At 51.8% G+C, this 17,703-nt stretch overlaps 1 protein-coding gene across 2 annotated transcripts in view; it reads right to left on the reverse strand.

Annotated features, from left to right (window-relative positions):
* Window positions 1–543: 543 nt before the first annotated feature.
* LOC125621781 (butyrophilin subfamily 1 member A1-like) overlaps window positions 544–17,703 on the reverse strand; it is a 48,564-nt gene continuing 31,404 nt past the window's right edge. Inside the window, exons 6-10 of one of the 2 annotated variants that reach the window (XM_048819074.2) lie at window positions 17,201–17,233; window positions 14,551–14,571; window positions 12,359–12,385; window positions 12,204–12,230; window positions 544–2,712 (exon numbers count right to left, since the gene is read on the reverse strand). In XM_048819074.2, coding sequence (XP_048675031.1) covers window positions 2,159–2,712; window positions 12,204–12,230; window positions 12,359–12,385; window positions 14,551–14,571; window positions 17,201–17,233 — 662 coding nt within the window. In that variant the 3' untranslated portion in view covers window positions 544–2,158. Of the gene's footprint in view, window positions 2,713–11,618; window positions 12,231–12,358; window positions 12,386–14,550; window positions 14,572–17,200; window positions 17,234–17,703 lie in introns of those variants that run through there. The other variant, XM_075119457.1, reaches the window with a different exon arrangement.

Raw genomic sequence — 17,703 nt, forward strand, 5'->3', positions numbered from 1 at the left:
AAGCCTGAATCAGGGAGCAGGAAGGGGGCTCCTCATAACTGCTGCTATGGTGTGATGCACCATAAAAAGTAATAAAGACACTTGGTGGAGGTTCCCTGGCAGACTGGAGGCTGCTTAATTCACACAGAGGTCTGCCAGCCAGGGGTTGCAGGAACTGATGGGGGAGCCCATTTATAGTTAGAAAATTAAAAATGAACATTGCCTGCAGTCTCTTCATGACACTTCATGCTGTAAATTGTGAGTGACGACACATTTGTATGTCTTGTCAGATAGTGAAAACCATGTTGTATATTAACCTATTTGCCAACATATTTTCCCATGTACTAACACAATAAGATTGGATAAGAAACCACAGTAATTACACATAATTCAGTGAGAAATAGGGAAAGGAATGCAGATATTTCTGAAGGAAATTTTAGGGAAAAATTATCTATTTTTAGATTAAAATTTCCCACTGTTAAAAACTAGGAAAAACACATAGCTTCAGCAGCCCATGCCACCTAGATATCAGCAGACTGGATAAAAACACAAATGAATCCATCAAAAGATAATTTAGGGTATCTATTTTCAAATAATCAAGGTAAATTTAGGGCACAGTGCCATGAATGGCATATTGTGAATAAATCTTCAAAACTGAATTATGACATTGAAAATGTTCATAACGCATCACGTTTAAAACAAAAAGTAGTCCTAGAAATGCCGTGTGATGTGCCTCCCCTCACACTCCGCTCAGCCAGCTCTTCCAGAAATTAGGTTCAATCGCTAATTTCAAGGAATTAGACCAATCGGTCACTATTTTTACAGAGCATTCCAGAAGGTGGTGGCCAGAACCCAGAGGAATTGTGATGAATTTCCTGGAGCAACTTTATTTTCTTTGTACTCTAAACCTCACATGACAACAAAAATATCACCCTTTTGACTGATTTGTGGCCGAGAAGAAAGGTTTCCCAATAAAGCTTCACCAGATTTCATGTTATGTGTCATTAAGTGCCAGCGTCTTCAATACAATTAAGTTAATTTGTGATGATTCAGTGAAGGAATACAACCTCTTCTCTATTTCTTTACCAAACTACATTCGTTGTGTCCTTATAACCAAGAACATGAAAAGCCCAGCCATACATTGAAAACAACAGTGGACACTGACAGTACATTGCCTGCAAATAATATTTCTAAAGAAAAATAAAACAAAAAAAATGAGATTGTAGAAGAGATTTCTGTATACAGCAAGAGAACATTTGAGGTTGGGGACCGTGTTTTGTTTATTGATGTAAGAAAAAGAAAGGAAGGATCATATCTTGATTACCGATTATATGTAGCTACAAATTTAAAAATGACATGAATTAATGCTGACAGAACTTCAAAGAATATTATATAATCTTGTGTGAGTTAATTTAAATATATTGCTTAATTAATTCTATCATTTTTTCACCTATTAATTTTCAAAGATGTAGTGCAGGGGGTGGGTGTATGTGCCCTGCCTTCCAGAGAGAACCAGTCAACACAATAAAGAGAGGGGGAGAGACAGAGCAGCTGCACATGTGTGTAGCTGTGATGTTTTTGACACACGTACATTGTAACTGAACCACCCAGTCTGACAATTTAATAGTTTATTTTGTTAAGATAAATATTTTGGATTTTTTGAAATTCCACAGTTGAAATACAAATGATGTTATTTAGAGAAGTTAAACTTCAATATAGATTTGAGGGAGGAATCAAAAAATAAATGTAAATAATTCCATTTCTAAAAATATGTTTAGATGTTTGTTTTTGAAATACTGTTGAAATGTAAATTAAAATAATCTTGTATTTACACCTTGTTACAATAATATTTTCTAAATTAGAATAATCTTTTTTGTTTCATATTTTACACTGAGATTTCACAAGGGGTAGAAAATTCTGACAGGAGTGAATGACCCCATCCACCACCATCTGCTACCTCTGGGGCAGGGGACGGGGAAAGATGAGGGCTAGGGGTTGCCAGGTGTCCGGTTTTCGACTGGAACCTCCAGTTGAAAAGGGAAACTGGCAGTGTCCAGTCAGCAAAAAAGTCCAGTTGCCATCAGTAACTGGCGTCCACTACTGGGGGTGGGGGGGGGGGGTGGGGGGGGGGAAGAGCAGCAGTGCTGGGAGGGGCCAGTCTCCACTGCAGGGGTCACTGTCAGGGACAGAGATTCCCTCCGACCTGAGCTGGGACCGGGCAGATTATCAGCGGAGCCACATTTGTACCCCCAGCTTTGTGACCAGGATATAAATAAGGGCGGAGCGTCCCGGAGAAGGTGTCAGTGAAAGTGAAGAGATGGGACCCGTCAGTCACATTGTAAAACGAGACCTCGCCCGCCTCATAGTCCAGGAAAATCCCCACCCGGCCGGGCCGGACGCTCACGGGGATGAGGGGAGAGGTGGAGGTGCCAGCCTTGTATTCCCCACCCCTCAGCCACATGACCCAGCATCCATTCCCAGGTGTGGGTGTGACCTTCCTGTTCAAAGATTCCCTACAAACCCCCAGAGTCCATCTAGTCTTGTCTCCCACCTCCACCTCCCAGTAATGCCTCCCGCCCATGAACCGCTCAGTGCCCAGGACACAGGGAAAAGGATCAAATCTCTCAGGGTTGTCGGGCAGATCCTGGCGTGTGTCTCCGTATCTCGCATGTTTCCGATCCTCAGACAGGACGAGCCAGGGATTTGCCGTGTCTGGATCCAGAGTCATGTCCACTGGGGAGAGAGTCACAGAGTCAGGGCCGGGGGCAGGTCACTGGGATCAAAGGGAAATTAACCTGCGTCCAGGCTAATCGCTGTGCTGGGGGGTCGTTGCCCTTTAAGGGGACTCAGAGCCCTGTCTGCTCATGAGAGTGAACTTGAGGGGAACAACAAGAGGAAGGTGTGGGGGGGAGGCATCAGTGGGGGTGGGGGAGGGAAGGGCAACAGAGTGACAGGGAGGGGCCAGGCTGACGCTGGGAGAGGAAAGGGGAGAGGCAGAGACGGGTGAGGGGAGGGGCAGGCACAAGAGCAATGGGGGGCAAGGGAAGGAGCAGGCACCAGGAGTATGGGGGGCGGGAAGGGAAGGGCAGGTTTCAGGATGAGGGGAAGGGTGGGCACCAAGAAGAAGGGGGCAAACCCCAGGGGGCACAGAAAGCAAAGGAAGGAGCAGGCATCCGGGCGCAAAGGGGTGTAAGGGACCGGGGGGGGGGAGGGCTCCAAGGGGCAGGGGAAATGAGGAGAGGGGTGGACTCCTGAGGGGCAGATGGGAGCTGAGGAGAGGGTCAGGTGCCAGGGGTGGGGGGGATGAGGAATGGGGCAGGCACCAGGGGGACAGTGTGAGGCAGGAACCTGGGGAAGAATCATAGAATCATAGAATATCAGGGTTGGAAGGGACCCCAGAAGGTCATCTAGTCCAACCCCCTGCTTGAAGCAGGACCAATCCAGTTAAATCATCCCAGCCAGGGCTTTGTCAAGCCTGACCTTAAAAACCTCTAAGGAGATTCTACCACCTCCCTAGGTAACGCATTCCAGTGTTTCACCACCCTCCTAGTGAAAAAGTTTTTCCTAATATCCAATCTAAACCTCCCCCACTGCAACTTGAGACCATTACTCCTCGTTCTGTCATCTGCTACCATTGAGAACAGTCTAGAGCCATCCTCTTTGGAACCCCCTTTCAGGTAGTTGAAAGCAGCTATCAAATCCCCCCTCATTCTTCTCTTCTGCAGGCTAAACAATCCCAGCTCCCTCAGCCTCTCCTCATAACTCATGTGTTCCAGACCCCTAATCATTTTTGTTGCCCTTCGCTGGACTCTCTCCAATTTATCCACATCCTTCTTGTAGCGTGGGGCCCAAAACTGGACACAGTACTCCAGATGAGGCCTCACCAATGTCGAATAGAGGGGAACGATCACGTCCCTCGATCTGCTCGCTATGCCCCTACTTACACATCCCAAAATGCCATTGGCCTTCTTGGCAACAAGGGCACACTGCTGACTCATATCCAGCTTCTCGTCCACTGTCACCCCTAGGTCCTTTTCCGCAGAACTGCTGCCTAGCCATTCGGTCCCTAGTCTGTAGCGGTGCATTGGATTCTTCCATCCTAAGTGCAGGACCCTGCACTTATCCTTATTGAACCTCATCAGATTTCTTTTGGCCCAATCCTCCAATTTGTCTAGGTCCTTCTGTATCCTATCCCTCCCCTCCAGCGTATCTACCACTCCTCCCAGTTTAGTATCATCTGCAAATTTGCTGAGAGTGCAATCCACACCATCCTCCAGATCATTTATGAAGATATTGAACAAAACCGGCCCCAGGACCGACCCTTGGGGCACTCCACTTGATACCGGCTGCCAACTAGATATGGAGCCATTGATCACTACCCGTTGAGCCCGACAATCTAGCCAGCTTTCTACCCACCTTATAGTGCATTCATCCAGCCCATACTTCCTTAACTTGCTGACAAGAATACTGTGGGAGACCGTGTCAAAAGCTTTGCTAAAGTCAAGAAACAATACATCCACTGCTTTCCCTTCATCCACAGAACCAGTAATCTCATCATAAAAGGTGATTAGATTAGTCAGGCATGAGGAGGTGGCTAGGGCAGGGGCAGTCACTGGAGGGCAGAGCAGGGTGAGGAGAGGAGCAGGTGTCAAGGGGACAGAGTGGGGTGATGGGAGGGGCCGGTGCCAAGGAGCTTAGGGAGAAGAGGAGGGGCAGGCACCAGGGAGTAGAGGGTGGGTGAGGAGAGGGGCTGGTGCCTAGGGGAAAAGAAGGGAGGGGTGGGCACCAGGAGGCCAAAGGTGAGGCATGTGGAGTGAGGGCAGGCATGAGGTGGGCAAAGGAGGGGACAGGGGAAGGTGCAGGTGACCAGGGCACAAAGGCTGTGAGGGGTGGGGCAGGCATCAGAGGGGAATGGGGGGAGTGAGGGGAGGGGCGGGCACCCAGAGGGAGATGGTGGGAAGGGGCAGACCCCAGGAGGGTTGCAGGGGGTAAGCAGAGGGGCAGATGCAAGGAGGGCAGGGGGGCAGATTGGGGAGAGAGGGAACAGGTGAGCACAAGGGGGGCAGAGAGAGGAGTGTGGAAAAGGGCAGGCCCTAGAAGGACAGAGGGGTGTGAAGGGAGGTGTGGGCACCGTGCGGGGCGAGGGAACACGAGGGGAGGAGCAGGACCCAGAGGGAGATGGTGGGAAGGGGCAGACCCCAGGAGGGTTGCAGGGGGTAAGCAGAGGGGCAGATGCAAGGAGGGCAGGGGGGACAGATTGGGGAGTGAGGGAACAGGTGAGCACAAGGGGGGCAGAGAGAGGAGTGTGGAAAAGGGCAGGCCCTAGAAGGACAGAGGGGTGTGAAGGGAGGTGTGGGCACCGTGCGGGGCGAGGGAACACGAGGGGAGGAGCAGGACCCAGAGGGTAGAAGGAGTGAGGGAAGAAGCAGGCACCAGAGCACAGGGGGTGAGGGAAGGCGCTTGTGCCAGGGGGCAAGAGGAGGGGAGGGAGTCAGTGAGGGAGAAGGGAGAGGCAGGCTCTGGGGGAGAGGTGGACACTGGGGGGACGGTGGTGGTGTGTGGGATGGGGCAGGCACCAGGGCCAACAAGGGGTAAGGGGAGGGCAATGCATGAGGGAGTAGAGGGGACAAGGGAAGGGGTGGGTGCCAAAGGGGCAGGGGGTGGGGCAGGTGCCAGGGGGACAAAAGGGGAGGGAAAGGAAGGGGCAGACAAAAGGAGGGAAAGGGGGGAGGGCAGGAGTGGGTGCCGGGGCAGAGGGGAAGGGAGCCAGTGGGGCATAGGGGGTGGGCAGCAGGAAGGAAGGGAGCAAAGGGAGGGGCAGGTGCCATGGAGATTGAGGGGGGTTGAGCAGGGGGCAGACAAAAGGAGGGCAGGGGGGAGGGGCTGGCACCAGTGGGGCAGAGGGAAGGGTGAGTAGATGGGAGGACTCCAGAGGGGCAAAGGGGATCAGAATGAGGCTAGAAGAGGGGTGGGCACAGGTGGGCGAGGGGAGGGATGGGGGTGAGAAGGGTGGGAGCCAGGAGAGCATATGAGGATGAGGGGTGGGGTGGGCATCTGGGGTGAGGGCAGTGGCAGGCACAGGGGTGCTGATGGGGGCGACGGGAGGGTGGGAGACATGGGATCAGAGGGGGAAAAGGAAGAGGTGGATGCCAGGCGGTCAGGCCCGCCGAGAGGGCAGGCAAAGGGGGCAATTGCCCAGGGGCCTGGGCAATGTAAAAGGGCCCAGGGCCTCCGGCCAGTGCCAGCAGCACAGCACGGCTAAGGCAGGCTTTCTGCCTGCCCTTGCTGCATGCCATTCCCAGAAGTGGCCGGCGGCCCCTGGGAGGGGAGTCTCCACAGGCTGCCTCTGCCCTGAGTGCCGACTCTGCAGCTCCCATTGGCTGGGAACTGCGGCCAATGGGAGCTGTGGGGGCGTTTGTGACGTTGCACTCCATATGTTTATGAAAATTGCTTGTGAGTGTGAATATAATGTAACTGCAATATGCTTTATGCAAAAGGTCTCTTGTAAGTTTTCATTACAAAGCTTATAATTTACTGAGTGTGTTCACTCTATGTGTATGTATGTATCATTCTTGTATCCGAAACTAGAAATATGAAGTATTACTCTGAAGTCCTATTGTAACTATGCAAAGTGTGGGCCATTAATGGTGGCTTAGAGTCTTGATGGCTCCCACTGACTGGGACAATTGGTTGTAAATGGTTTATTTACTTGTACGCCTTCCTGTGTATGTGGTTGCCAGCCAGTGAGTAATGAAGTCTCACAGAACATGTGACCATGTCACCTGGTACCGGAATCTGTCTTAAACTTGGTGCTTTTCCATTTAGAGGATGGGGGGGACCCAGAGAGAGACAAAGGATTCTTGCCTTGTGCCAAAGCTATAAAAGGGGGTGGAACAGAACAAAGGGGGCTGCCAGTCATGAAAAATCCCCGAGTTACTACCTGAGCTGGAACAAGGACTGTACCAGGGGAAAGGATTGGGCCCAGACTAGGATGGAGTCTAGTCTGTGAAAGAAGCTTATTGAAACATCTCTGAGGGCGAGATTTACATGTATTCAGTTTCTTAAATGTATTAGGCTTAGACTTGCGTGTTTTGTTTTATTTTGCTTGGTAACTTACTTTGTTCTGTCTGTTATTATTTGAAACCACTTAAATCCTACTTTTTATACTTAATAAAATCACTTTCATTTATTAATTAACCCAGAGTAAGTGATTAATACCTGGTGGAGCAAACAGCTGTGCATATCTCTCTATCAGTGATATAGAGGGCAGACAATTTATGAGTTTACCCTGTATAAGCTTTATACAGAGTAAAACGTATTTATTTGAGGTTTGGATCCCATTGGGAGCTGGGCATCTGGGTGCTGGAGACAGGAGTACTTATTGAGTGGTTTTCAGTTAAAGCCTGCAGCTTTGGGGACGTGGTTCAGCAGGCTTGTGTGTCTGGCTCAGGAAGACAGGGTTCTGGAGTCCCAAGCTGACAGGGAAAACTAAGGCTCAGCGGTAGTTTCAACACATCAGGTGACAGTCCCAAGGGGGTCTCTGTGACCGAACCTGTCACAGCAGCCTCCCCACCTAGAAGCCACTGCCAGAGGGGTGTGCCGGCCACTTTTGGAAGCCGCCCAAGGTAAGCACCGACCCACTGACCCCCTCCTACACCCCAACCCCCTGCCCTAGCCTAGAGCCCGCACCCTGAACCCCCTCCCAGAGCCTGCACCCCCTCCTGCACCCAAACTCCCTCCCAGAGCCCGTACCTGTCCCGCACCCAAACTCCCTCCCAGAGTCCAACCCCGCACCCCCTCCCACACCCAAACTCCCTCCCAGAGTCTGCACCCCACACCTCCCCCAGCACCTCAACCCCTTGCCCCAGCCTGGTGAAAGTGAGTGAGGGTGGGGGAGAGCGAGTGACGGAGTGAAGGGGGATGGAGAGAGTGGGGGCCGGGCCTTGGAGAAGGGGTGGAACAGGGGCATGGCCTCAGGAAAGAGGTGGGGCAAAGGTATTTGCATTTGCGTGATTAGACAGTTGGCAACCCTACCAGGGGGGCATGTGGAAGTCTTGGCCATGCCAGAAGAGCGCGGCCAGCAGCGCAGCCGGCAGCTAGCTGGGCACCAGCCAGCGCAGGCATAGCACCGCCCTAATGTCAGGCGGACGGTGTCCACGTGGGCACAGCTTGTGGGTGTAGGGAGGTTTATTGACTGTTCTGCCCAGGGCCCGGAATAGCTGTCGGGAGGTCTGCAGGCAGTAGAAGGGGGTGAAGTGATGGGTGGGCTCCAGGGTGCAGAGGGTGTTTGGGGAGAGGGGTAGGTGCCAGGAGGGCAGGGGGACACAGGTGGGTGGGGGCAGGGGCACGTGCCAGGGAGACAAAGTTGGGGGACAGGGGCAGGGGCCAAGGGGAGCAGAAAGGGGTTGAAAGGAGGGGGTGGGGTGACGTGAGGTGGAGGGGGGCAGGATAAAGGCAGGGACCAGGTGAGCACAGGGGTGAGTGAAGGGTAAGGGAGGGGCAGGTGCCATGGGTGTAGAGGGATGATGGCGGGCAGGCCCCAAGGAATCTCTCTTGGTCTGGGGCCATGTGTGGTTGGTTTGTTACTAAGAGCAGGTTGGTGCCGTCCCCACACACAGGACAAAGACGCAATAATCAGATAATCAAATCTCCCCGGACTGTCTGGCAGATCCTGGCGTGTGTCTCTGCGTCTCACATGTTTCCGATCCTCAGACAGGATCTTGCTCCCTCCATCTGGGAGAAGCTGCACCGGGGGCCAGTCCCAGTTCACACCTGCACAGCGCGTCTGCACTAGGGGTTTGCACGGGGACACCGACATGCCTGAGACACTGCTGTGCCAGGAGCCATAACCCCTCCCCTCCCTGGGGTTATGGATCAATAATTACAGGGTCACGGGAGCAGGGCAGCTGGACCCTGGGCTCCCAGCTGGGGACCCGACCCACCGGACTGCAGGGTCATTCTCGCTCCCAAGCTCTGGCTGAGGGCCCGTGGCAGTGTTTAGACACAGGGGGGCGTCTTCAGCAGGAGAGATTGAGGGAGCCCCACGTCAGACACCCGGAACCCAGCGGTTCCAGCCCTCACCTGATAGCGGGGAGACCCCCATTCCAATTCCTGCTCCACATCCCATGGGGGGATGGAACCGGGGGCTCCCCGCTGAGGGCCCAGCCATGGGGCTACAGGCTGGAAGGGAAGCGGCGGCAGCTTTTTCTGTCCATTGAAACTCGTCAGGAAACTCGTCATGAATCGGCAAATAGTGTCAGTCGACCCGAAATATAATTTTTCAGCAAAAAAACTATTTGCACCCAAATTTCACCCAGCTCCACTGAAAACCTGTCTGAACAACTTCGGAGCCCAATTCCCAGTGACTTGCAGTGAGTGACTCTCAGCATCCCCAAAAACACACAGTGACGGCCAGACCAGACTCAGGACATCAGCTATGAAACACTCCAGAGCTGCTATTTAATTTGCCCTGGGTAGAAAAAATCCCCCTGGGCCCAATCTCACACCCACAAATCAGGCTGAAAATGGAGACTCGGCTCCAGCCTCAACTCTTTGCCCGGAGTGATTTGTCCCGTGGACTCTGCCAGCGGCACAGATCCTCTGCAGATACACCTGGGCGTCTCCCAGAGCGGATAATGGTCCCAGAGACCATCCCAGAGCCCGTCTCCATCTAGAGTCTCCATAGAGTGTCTCCATCTAACGACTGCGCCAGCCACCCCCCTCGCTCTCATTAACTGGCCCTGGCTCAGACACGCTGGGAACTTTCACACCCAGCCACTGGAGACACTTTGGGAAAAAATGGTGAGTGCTGAGCACCCACCGGTAGGCCTGCCCATCAGCTCCTCCCTCCCCCCAGCACCTCAGCCCACCAGCAGCCCTGATGATCAGAGCCTCCCCCGCCCTCCCGCCGTGATCAGCTGTTCAGTGGCCTGCAGGAGGCACTGGGGTGAGGGGGAGGAGCAAGGGCAGGGCGCGCTTGGGGGAGGGGGTGGAACAGGGTGGGAAGAGGTGGGGCGGGGGTGGAGCAGGGTGGAAAGAAGCAGGGTGGGGGTGGGACCTTGGAGGAAGGGGTGGAGTGGGGGTGGGGCCTGGGGCAGTGCGGGGGTCAAGCACCGCCTGGCACACTAGGAAGTTGGCACCTCTGGCCCCTGGGATCAGGATCTGGGATGGTACTCTCCCCAGGAGTGACAGAAACTCCCTAAAGGTAGACGGGCCACCGGTGCCTGAACCGTGGCCCTGCCCACCCAGGCCACACCTTCCCCCCAAGGCCCCAACCCCACTCCACCCTTTCTCCCCAAGCTCCTGTCCCCGCACCACCCCTTCTCCCCACGCCCCCGCCCTCACACTGCCCCTTCTCCTCACGCTGCCTCTTCCCCCCAAGACCCCACCCCCCTGGTTGCTTCTATCTTAACCCTAACCTTCATGACTGGTAAAAAGTGGGAGGCCAAACCCTTCCACTTTTAAAAGTGATGGGGCCATGGCCCCCTGTCACCCCTTCTTCTGGCGAGGAGACACAGGGCCTTGGGGCAGTGTCAGTGAGTTTCATGCTGGGGGTATGAGTGGGGTTTTACACCCCAGCTGCTGGAGCTCTGTGTATCGAGGGTATGAGGATGTCATAACAGTCATGTGAGCCCCACATTGTCCTGCCAACATGGCTCAGCCCTGACATCGGCTGGAGTCTCTCCCTGGGGAGGAACCGTCCCTGCGGCCCATTCAGGTCTTGCCTCCCTGCGGAGATGGCCAGTGAGGCTGCCGTTAATGTGAGTTATGATGGGAGGTCCTGTCTGCTGGGAACCAGACTCTCAGCCTGGGCTGGAATCAGTGATTGGCGATTCACTGTCCCCTTGAGTCAGCTGGCTCCCCTTCCCCTCGCAGTATGATAACAGCGATGCTCACACTTGGTGATACCCCCCAGTGCCCTAGCGGGCAGGGCGAGGGCCTGTCCAAGGAGCAATGGGTGCAATCTTCAGCAAGGGAGACTGAGGCTGGAGATGAGGAAACACTTTCTAACTCTCAGGGCAGTAAAGCTCTGGACCTGGCTCCAAGGGAGGTTGTGGGATCCCCGTCACTGGGGGTTTGTAAGAAAAGGCTGGACAAACCCGTCAGGGATGGTCTAGGCCCTGCCCCAGCGTGGTGGGGCTGAACTAGGTGACCTCTCGAGGTCCCTTCCTGCCCTGCATTGCTATGAGTCTAGGTTACAGTTGTTCTGGGGCTGGGCCCAGGGGGCTCTAAGCGTGGTGTGCGGCACATGGGGGAGTTAACACAGTGAGTGATCATGGTAGCTCAGTGTCCCTGCCAGGGACCTGGGTTGGCATGTGTCTGGCTGCCTGCACCCAGCTCAGCAGGGCGTTACTGTGCTGTGTGGACAGGACCTAGGGTTGCCACCTATCCAGGTTTACCAGGATTGTCCCTTTGTTCAGGTCACCGCCCTGGGAAATCTGTGAGTCTGTCCCCGGGTGTGTGGTGGCTGTAGCCGGGCAGCCGCGGGGTAGTGGTGCCTGCACAGAGGGAGCTCTGGGTCCAGAGTGCCTGGGAGCCGTGGGGATGGGGCAGCTTGGGAGCAGCGAGTGATATGGGGAGCTCGGGGCCAGTACGGCCCATTTACACCTCACAGGTACTGGATGTGGGGGGTCACTGCTGGGATGGGGGGGGAGGGGGAGTGGAGTAGATCTGGCACCATGTCCTGCTTGGCGAGGTTGGTTCCCGGCTCAGCCCCAGGAACAGGAGCCTATGGGGGCTAGTGCCCTCTCCCAGGGGTGGGATAGCAACACAGTGCCAGGGGATGGGGCGTCAGTGCCTGGAGTGAGGGGACAGGTGGTGGATGTGGAGCAGGCAGATGTCCTGGGTTTTTTTGCACCTCAGAGCGGGCGACCCTAACAGGACCCCCAGCGGTGCTTGTGTAACTGCCCTTGCTGTCCCTCCCACCAGCTCTATGCGGTAGGATGCCCCGGAGTGCAGGTACCCCTGGGCAAGTTGTACTGCAATGTGTGTGCATGGGGGCAGCATTTCATCACTAATCAGCCCTTTCCCAAAGGGGCCACGTCCCTGCTCTGCAATAAACCTGGGGTGTCGCCTGCCCCTTTCCACCCACCCCCAATGATATTGCTGTTTCCAGCCTCTTGCTTTTGATATGAAAGTGCGGGTGCGCTGGGGAAATGAGGAGAGAGCTCTCAGGGGCAGGTGGGATGCTGATGTGAATAAAGTGTCGGTTTTATGTACAGTACCCGCATATAGCTGGGCTCTTCTCAACCCTGAAAGAAAATACACAGAGAGATGAGAACTCCCCTGAACACAGACATGCCGAATAGGACACAGTATATAACAAGGATTATATTAAGGGTGTGTGGGGGGGAGGGGAGGGGGAGGAAATGGAACTTACCAAGCCCCAATTCAGTGAAGAGTTTCCCTAGAAAACAATAAATAAATAGACCTGAAACCATGCTTATAAAAAGGGATGGGAGTCAGAAACCTAAAAAAAGTTTAATTCTTTAGACAAAAGATGCACCTAGGCATTCACAACAGTTCCAGACACTTACACAGCCCTAAACAAGCAGTGCTGAAGGAATGTTAAGAGTGAAACTGCTGAGCTGCTAGCAAAAATATGCATCTAATTAAAATCAGCTACTGATCCAGAGGAAAAGAGGGTAGGAAATGTTGCACCTATATTTTTTAAAAAGCGCAAGAGAGATAAGGAGAATTACAGCCCAGTAAACTTAAGTTCAGATCCTGGTAAATTGGTTGAAATTATAATTAAAAATAGAATCCAAAAGCACGTAGATGAACACATAGCACCAACTCCATGGGTGCTCCAGGGCTGGAGCACCCATGGGAAAAAAATGGTGGGTGCTGAGCACCCATCGGCAGCCAACTCTCCTGCACCCCAGTGCCTCCCACCCACCAGCTGATCAGTGCCTCCTCCTCCCTCCCAGCGCCTCCTGCCTGCTGTGGATCAGCTGTTCTGTGGCATGCAGGAGGCACTGAGGGGGGAGTTGGAGGAGCAAGGGCCGGGCGCACTCAGGGGAGGAGGTGCAATGGGGTGGAAAGAGGTGGGGCGGGGCCTTGGGGAAAGGGGTGGAGTGGGGAGTGGGGTCTGGGGCAGAACCAGGGGATTGAGCATCCCCCACGCACATTAGAAAGTCGGTGCCTCTGTTGGTCACTATCTCCAACAGGCTAGAGCAGAAATTGAGGGGAGGGGTTCAAAAAAGGGAGAAGGTGTTAATTATAGTATGGAAAGATTTCAGTGTGGGGAGAGATGTTATTATTAGGACTGCTCAGAGAGGAGACAGCAGAGGACATGGCAGAGGTGCACATACTAATGAAAAGCATGGAGATGGTAAATCGATTATCGGATGGTCCTAGTCACCCTCTCTCAACAGTTTTATAAGTTGCTGCCTTTCAATTTCATTGAAATACTTCTCCAAGAAATACACAGTGACTCTTCACCATCAGGTATCACTCAGACCAAGACCTGAGTAGCATTATACATATCAAGGGAGAGTGAGGACAGTCACAGTATGTTAGATAGAACTGCAAAATTATTGGGGATGTAAAACCTCCCATTTCAGGGCATAAGCTGACCCTGAACTGCCTAGAGCTAGGAAGAAACGTCCCCTCTAGGCAGGGTGTTCCATGACTGGGGTTTCTGGAACCTTTCTCTGAAGCAACTGGTGCTGTGGGAGACAGGATTCCACAGTAGCTTCTTCCCTGGTCTGATCTGCTATGGCAAATCTGGCAAAGATTCTGTTTACTGAATGTACAGGTCAAGAGTTACTACACAAAATCACATTACAGTACCTAGGTTTCAGAGTAGAAGCCGTGTTAGTCTGTATCAGCAAAAAGAAAAGGAGGACTTGTGGCACCTTAGAGACTAACATTTATTTGGGCATAAGCTTTCGTGGGCTGAAACCCACTTGATGCATCCGATGAAGTAGGTTTTATCCCATGAAAGCTTATGCCCAAATAAATTGGTTAGTCTCTAAGGTGCCACAAGTACTCCTCGTTCTTATTACAGTACCTAGGTAAAAAGAAAAGGAGGACTTGTGGCACCTTAGAGACTAACCAATTTATTTGAGCACAAGCTTTTGTCCCAAATGTCAACTCTAAGTTAATGCATTTGTGAAAATCTACCATGAAATGTCATAAAAATAAATCACAACTTAAATGTCTGAAAGTTTAGAAATTTACAATTATATGTCTAACCCCAGCCCCAACCTTTGTGCAGCCAATTTCTCCTTGGCCACCACCTTCCGGATGGGGAATGTCCCTGATGGGGAAGTTAGAAATATTATTATAACTTAACATTTCCTCATCACTAACTATATAGTGAATGACAAAATAATACATTCATCTGCTCCCTTCTGTCAATGACTAGGAAGCAAATCCCCAGGTTACCAGTGCCCCAGCCACTGAAATAGACATAGCGAGTAAGTGTAGACCGGAAGGGGTTATGATGGAGCTCTACTTTGCATGCAGTATAAAGCAACTGTGTTCCATTTGATAAGAGACGTCAATAGCTGCTTAGGAAGTATAAGTTATATTCCCTCTTCGCTAACATTAACGAAGAAACATTACCTTTTTCTTCACGATGTTCTTCTACAAATAAATCATAAAGAAGGGGATTTGATTTAACATATTGCACATTTACAGGCATATTTTCTACTATTATCTACACATACACAGGCTTACAGATGTTCCCATTGACTGCATTACTGTCAGGCCCTTGTGTAATGTGATTATGCAGTCATTTGCTTAGCAACATTATTTCCATTTTTTAAAAATTGCCACACAGTTGTGCTCCATAACTGGTGCTTCTGATTTTTGGGTTTAACCAATAAACACTAATAAAAAAAAATCCCTAATAAAAAGAAATACTTCCAAAGAGAACCAGCTGTAACAAAACAGCAATTTCTGCCTGAGTCTGCAGAGAACCTGAAACCAGTGATCTGAGAGATATGAACTGCTCCCTTCATCTCAGGTTGTAGATTCTAAAGCCTTAAAGTGACAGCATTCATCTCTATTTCATGGCTGATAATTTGATCAGAACCACTCAGTACTGTTTGATGTAGTGACAGAAATTGGGGTAGAGTGCACTGAGGCAGCTACTTGCCATGAAGGCTGCTGGGTTTAGAATAATGAAATCAAGGCCTTTCCCTCCCAAATTTAATGTCACCTCTGCCTGTGGTCAAAGGGGGCAGATGTATCCCCTCCTCAGTCTGAAATGCCACCCAGAGTAGGTCTTCACTGCAGAGTTAGCCCACATGGTCAGCACCCGGGTCTGAGCCCCTGGGCTAACCTAACCTGGGTGAGAGCAGCCCCACTGCAAAGCCCTACCCCATTACTGTGTCCGCACTGGCGCTGCGAACCCCGTGTGAGTCCCTAGGACTGCTGGAAACATATCCCATAGTTCTCCATGCTGAGTGAGCTGAGCCACGCTGATTCTTTCCCAGTGAATTATGAGAGAACTTGTCTGTGCTTCTGGCACACCCGAGGGAATCATGGGATGGCACTGGAGGACTGTCAGCGTTGAGTGATTTAGCCTGTGTCCTCACTGCAGAATGGGCAGATTACCAGCCCAAGGGAAAGTGTTACCCAGGCTCTAACCCTTAGCCCCAGATGGGCCAGCTCCCCTGGACTGAAAGCCCCACTAAACTCAGAGGGTTGTGCGTGGATGGGAGTGGGGGAGTTGGAGGCATCACTTAAGTAAGAGCCTGGCTAACTGCAGTAAAGACACAAAAACATCTCTCACACCTGCCCAGCTGCCCAAACCTCCAGCTCCCCTGCCCCAAACACCTGGGATGCAGTGATATATTTATAATACAAAAATCTCTATTTTTCATGGAAAGCAGCAGTGAAAGAATGCAACCCGTGGGCACTGAGGGTCCCCTTCCTTACATGGCCACTGACCTGTCAGAAGACAGGGGATCCACAGCAATCCCAAAGCACAAGCCATATAGGGGCCTCAGCAGCTCTTAAGCACTGCACAGCCAGATCCCATAGGCACCCATTCTACGAGATCACACAGAGAGGCTCAGGGGCAGACCAGAGTAGGAGGCCTGGTCAGTGGGTCTGTGAGCTGAGCAGATTGACTGGACCCAACCTCACATCCAGAACCACGTTAGGCTGAGATTTGAATGAAAGCGACACAAGGAGCCAGAGAGTAAACTCTCAGTGCAGCCCCAACTCTGCCAGCTGAGCATGGCCACTAGCAAAGGCCACTGGACATGATCACATCACAGTGAGCAATGGCACAGTGTACTGGGCAATCAGGGCAACACGATGTTCTGTGCATTGAGCTCACCACCTCACAAGGCCCTGCCTTGTTTACACCAACTTTACCCAAGGTGCTTTTCAACTGATTCAGTTAATCTGGTAAAAGTTTGTGTGTAGACACAGCTCAAGGGAGTTTAATGGGGAATCCCCAATGAGATTTTGGAGTGCCCCCTGCTGAGAGAGGGCACCAATCACACACTGGTCTCAACCCAGAGTCAAGTAATGACCCTGGCACAGCAGTGAAAGGGTTACATGGGACACTGGGCTCGTGGTTTATATTCTAAATGTTACTTCTGCACTAGCCCTGCTGCAGCACTCACAGCTACATTGCAGCAGCCTTAGCTGAAATTACCCATTCAACTCTCAATCAGGAAATAAGCCAGCCACAGAGCAGACCCTGCAGGTCATCACAGCAGTGATGGGGTTAATTCAGTGTGTCTCAGCCATTTCAGGTTGTTCATTCCTCAGTGAAAGTCAAAAATTTTCGCAACCCCCTTTTATTTACTCTAAAAGTCAGAGTAAAACATATATCAATAACAAAGATAAGCCTGGATAACCCATCACAACCACTACAATTATTGTATGTGACCTTCCAAACTCTGAAGGTTTTAGCAGCCCCAAAGTTATTCTAGACATTTTATTTTCTTTGCTTTGCAACAGTTATAATATTTTCAACATCTCACAACCCACCCACTCCCAACTCGATAGCCTTTCGTGACCCCACTCCACAGGGTCGTGACCCGCCAATTGATAAATGCTGGGTTAATTAGTACAGCAGAGATGCCTGAGGGAATCACGTTTCTGTGATGATCTCAAGATGTCAGTCATAACCTCCCTTTGGTGTAACTGCAAATGACCCATCTACAGAGAATCTTGGTACTTGCTCATCTCTTCATTGTTTGCAAATAGCTACATAAAATCTTTAACAAGCCGCATTGGCCCAGACACTGACCTTTCTGTCTCGCCAGGTCAGATCGCAGCATCTCTAGGGGGAGAAAAGGGCGAGAGGTGAGATTTCACCATCATGTTTATGGACACATCACTACTGTTAACTACAGCACAATCACATTAGGGTGAGAGGGGCAGAGAGACAACAAATGGACACAGACAGATCTGTCCAGGGGCCTTTGCACTCAGAGTCCCCTCTGCCTGGGACTGAGTCATGGTAGCAGATAATAGTGGGGACAGGGTGACGTATCCCTTCCAGTGGCCACTTAAAGGTCTGCCCCCAGAAGTCACTCCTGCTGCCTGGGCCTCTCCTCTCAGATCTGGCTGGTGTGAGAGGGGTTGAGAGAAGGTCTCTTTGTCTTAGGCCAGGTGTACACACAAGGCTTCACTGGTTTAACTTCAAAGTGTGTACAATAGCAGGATACCTCTCCCCAGCATGGAGGTGCTGCCATTCCTCAGTTTCCCCTGTCAGACAGAGGCTCCCCAGTGGGCCTGCAGTTTGCAGCT

Source organism: Caretta caretta, chromosome 14 (assembly GCF_965140235.1).
Source record: "Caretta caretta isolate rCarCar2 chromosome 14, rCarCar1.hap1, whole genome shotgun sequence".
Lineage (NCBI taxonomy): Eukaryota > Metazoa > Chordata > Testudines > Cheloniidae > Caretta > Caretta caretta.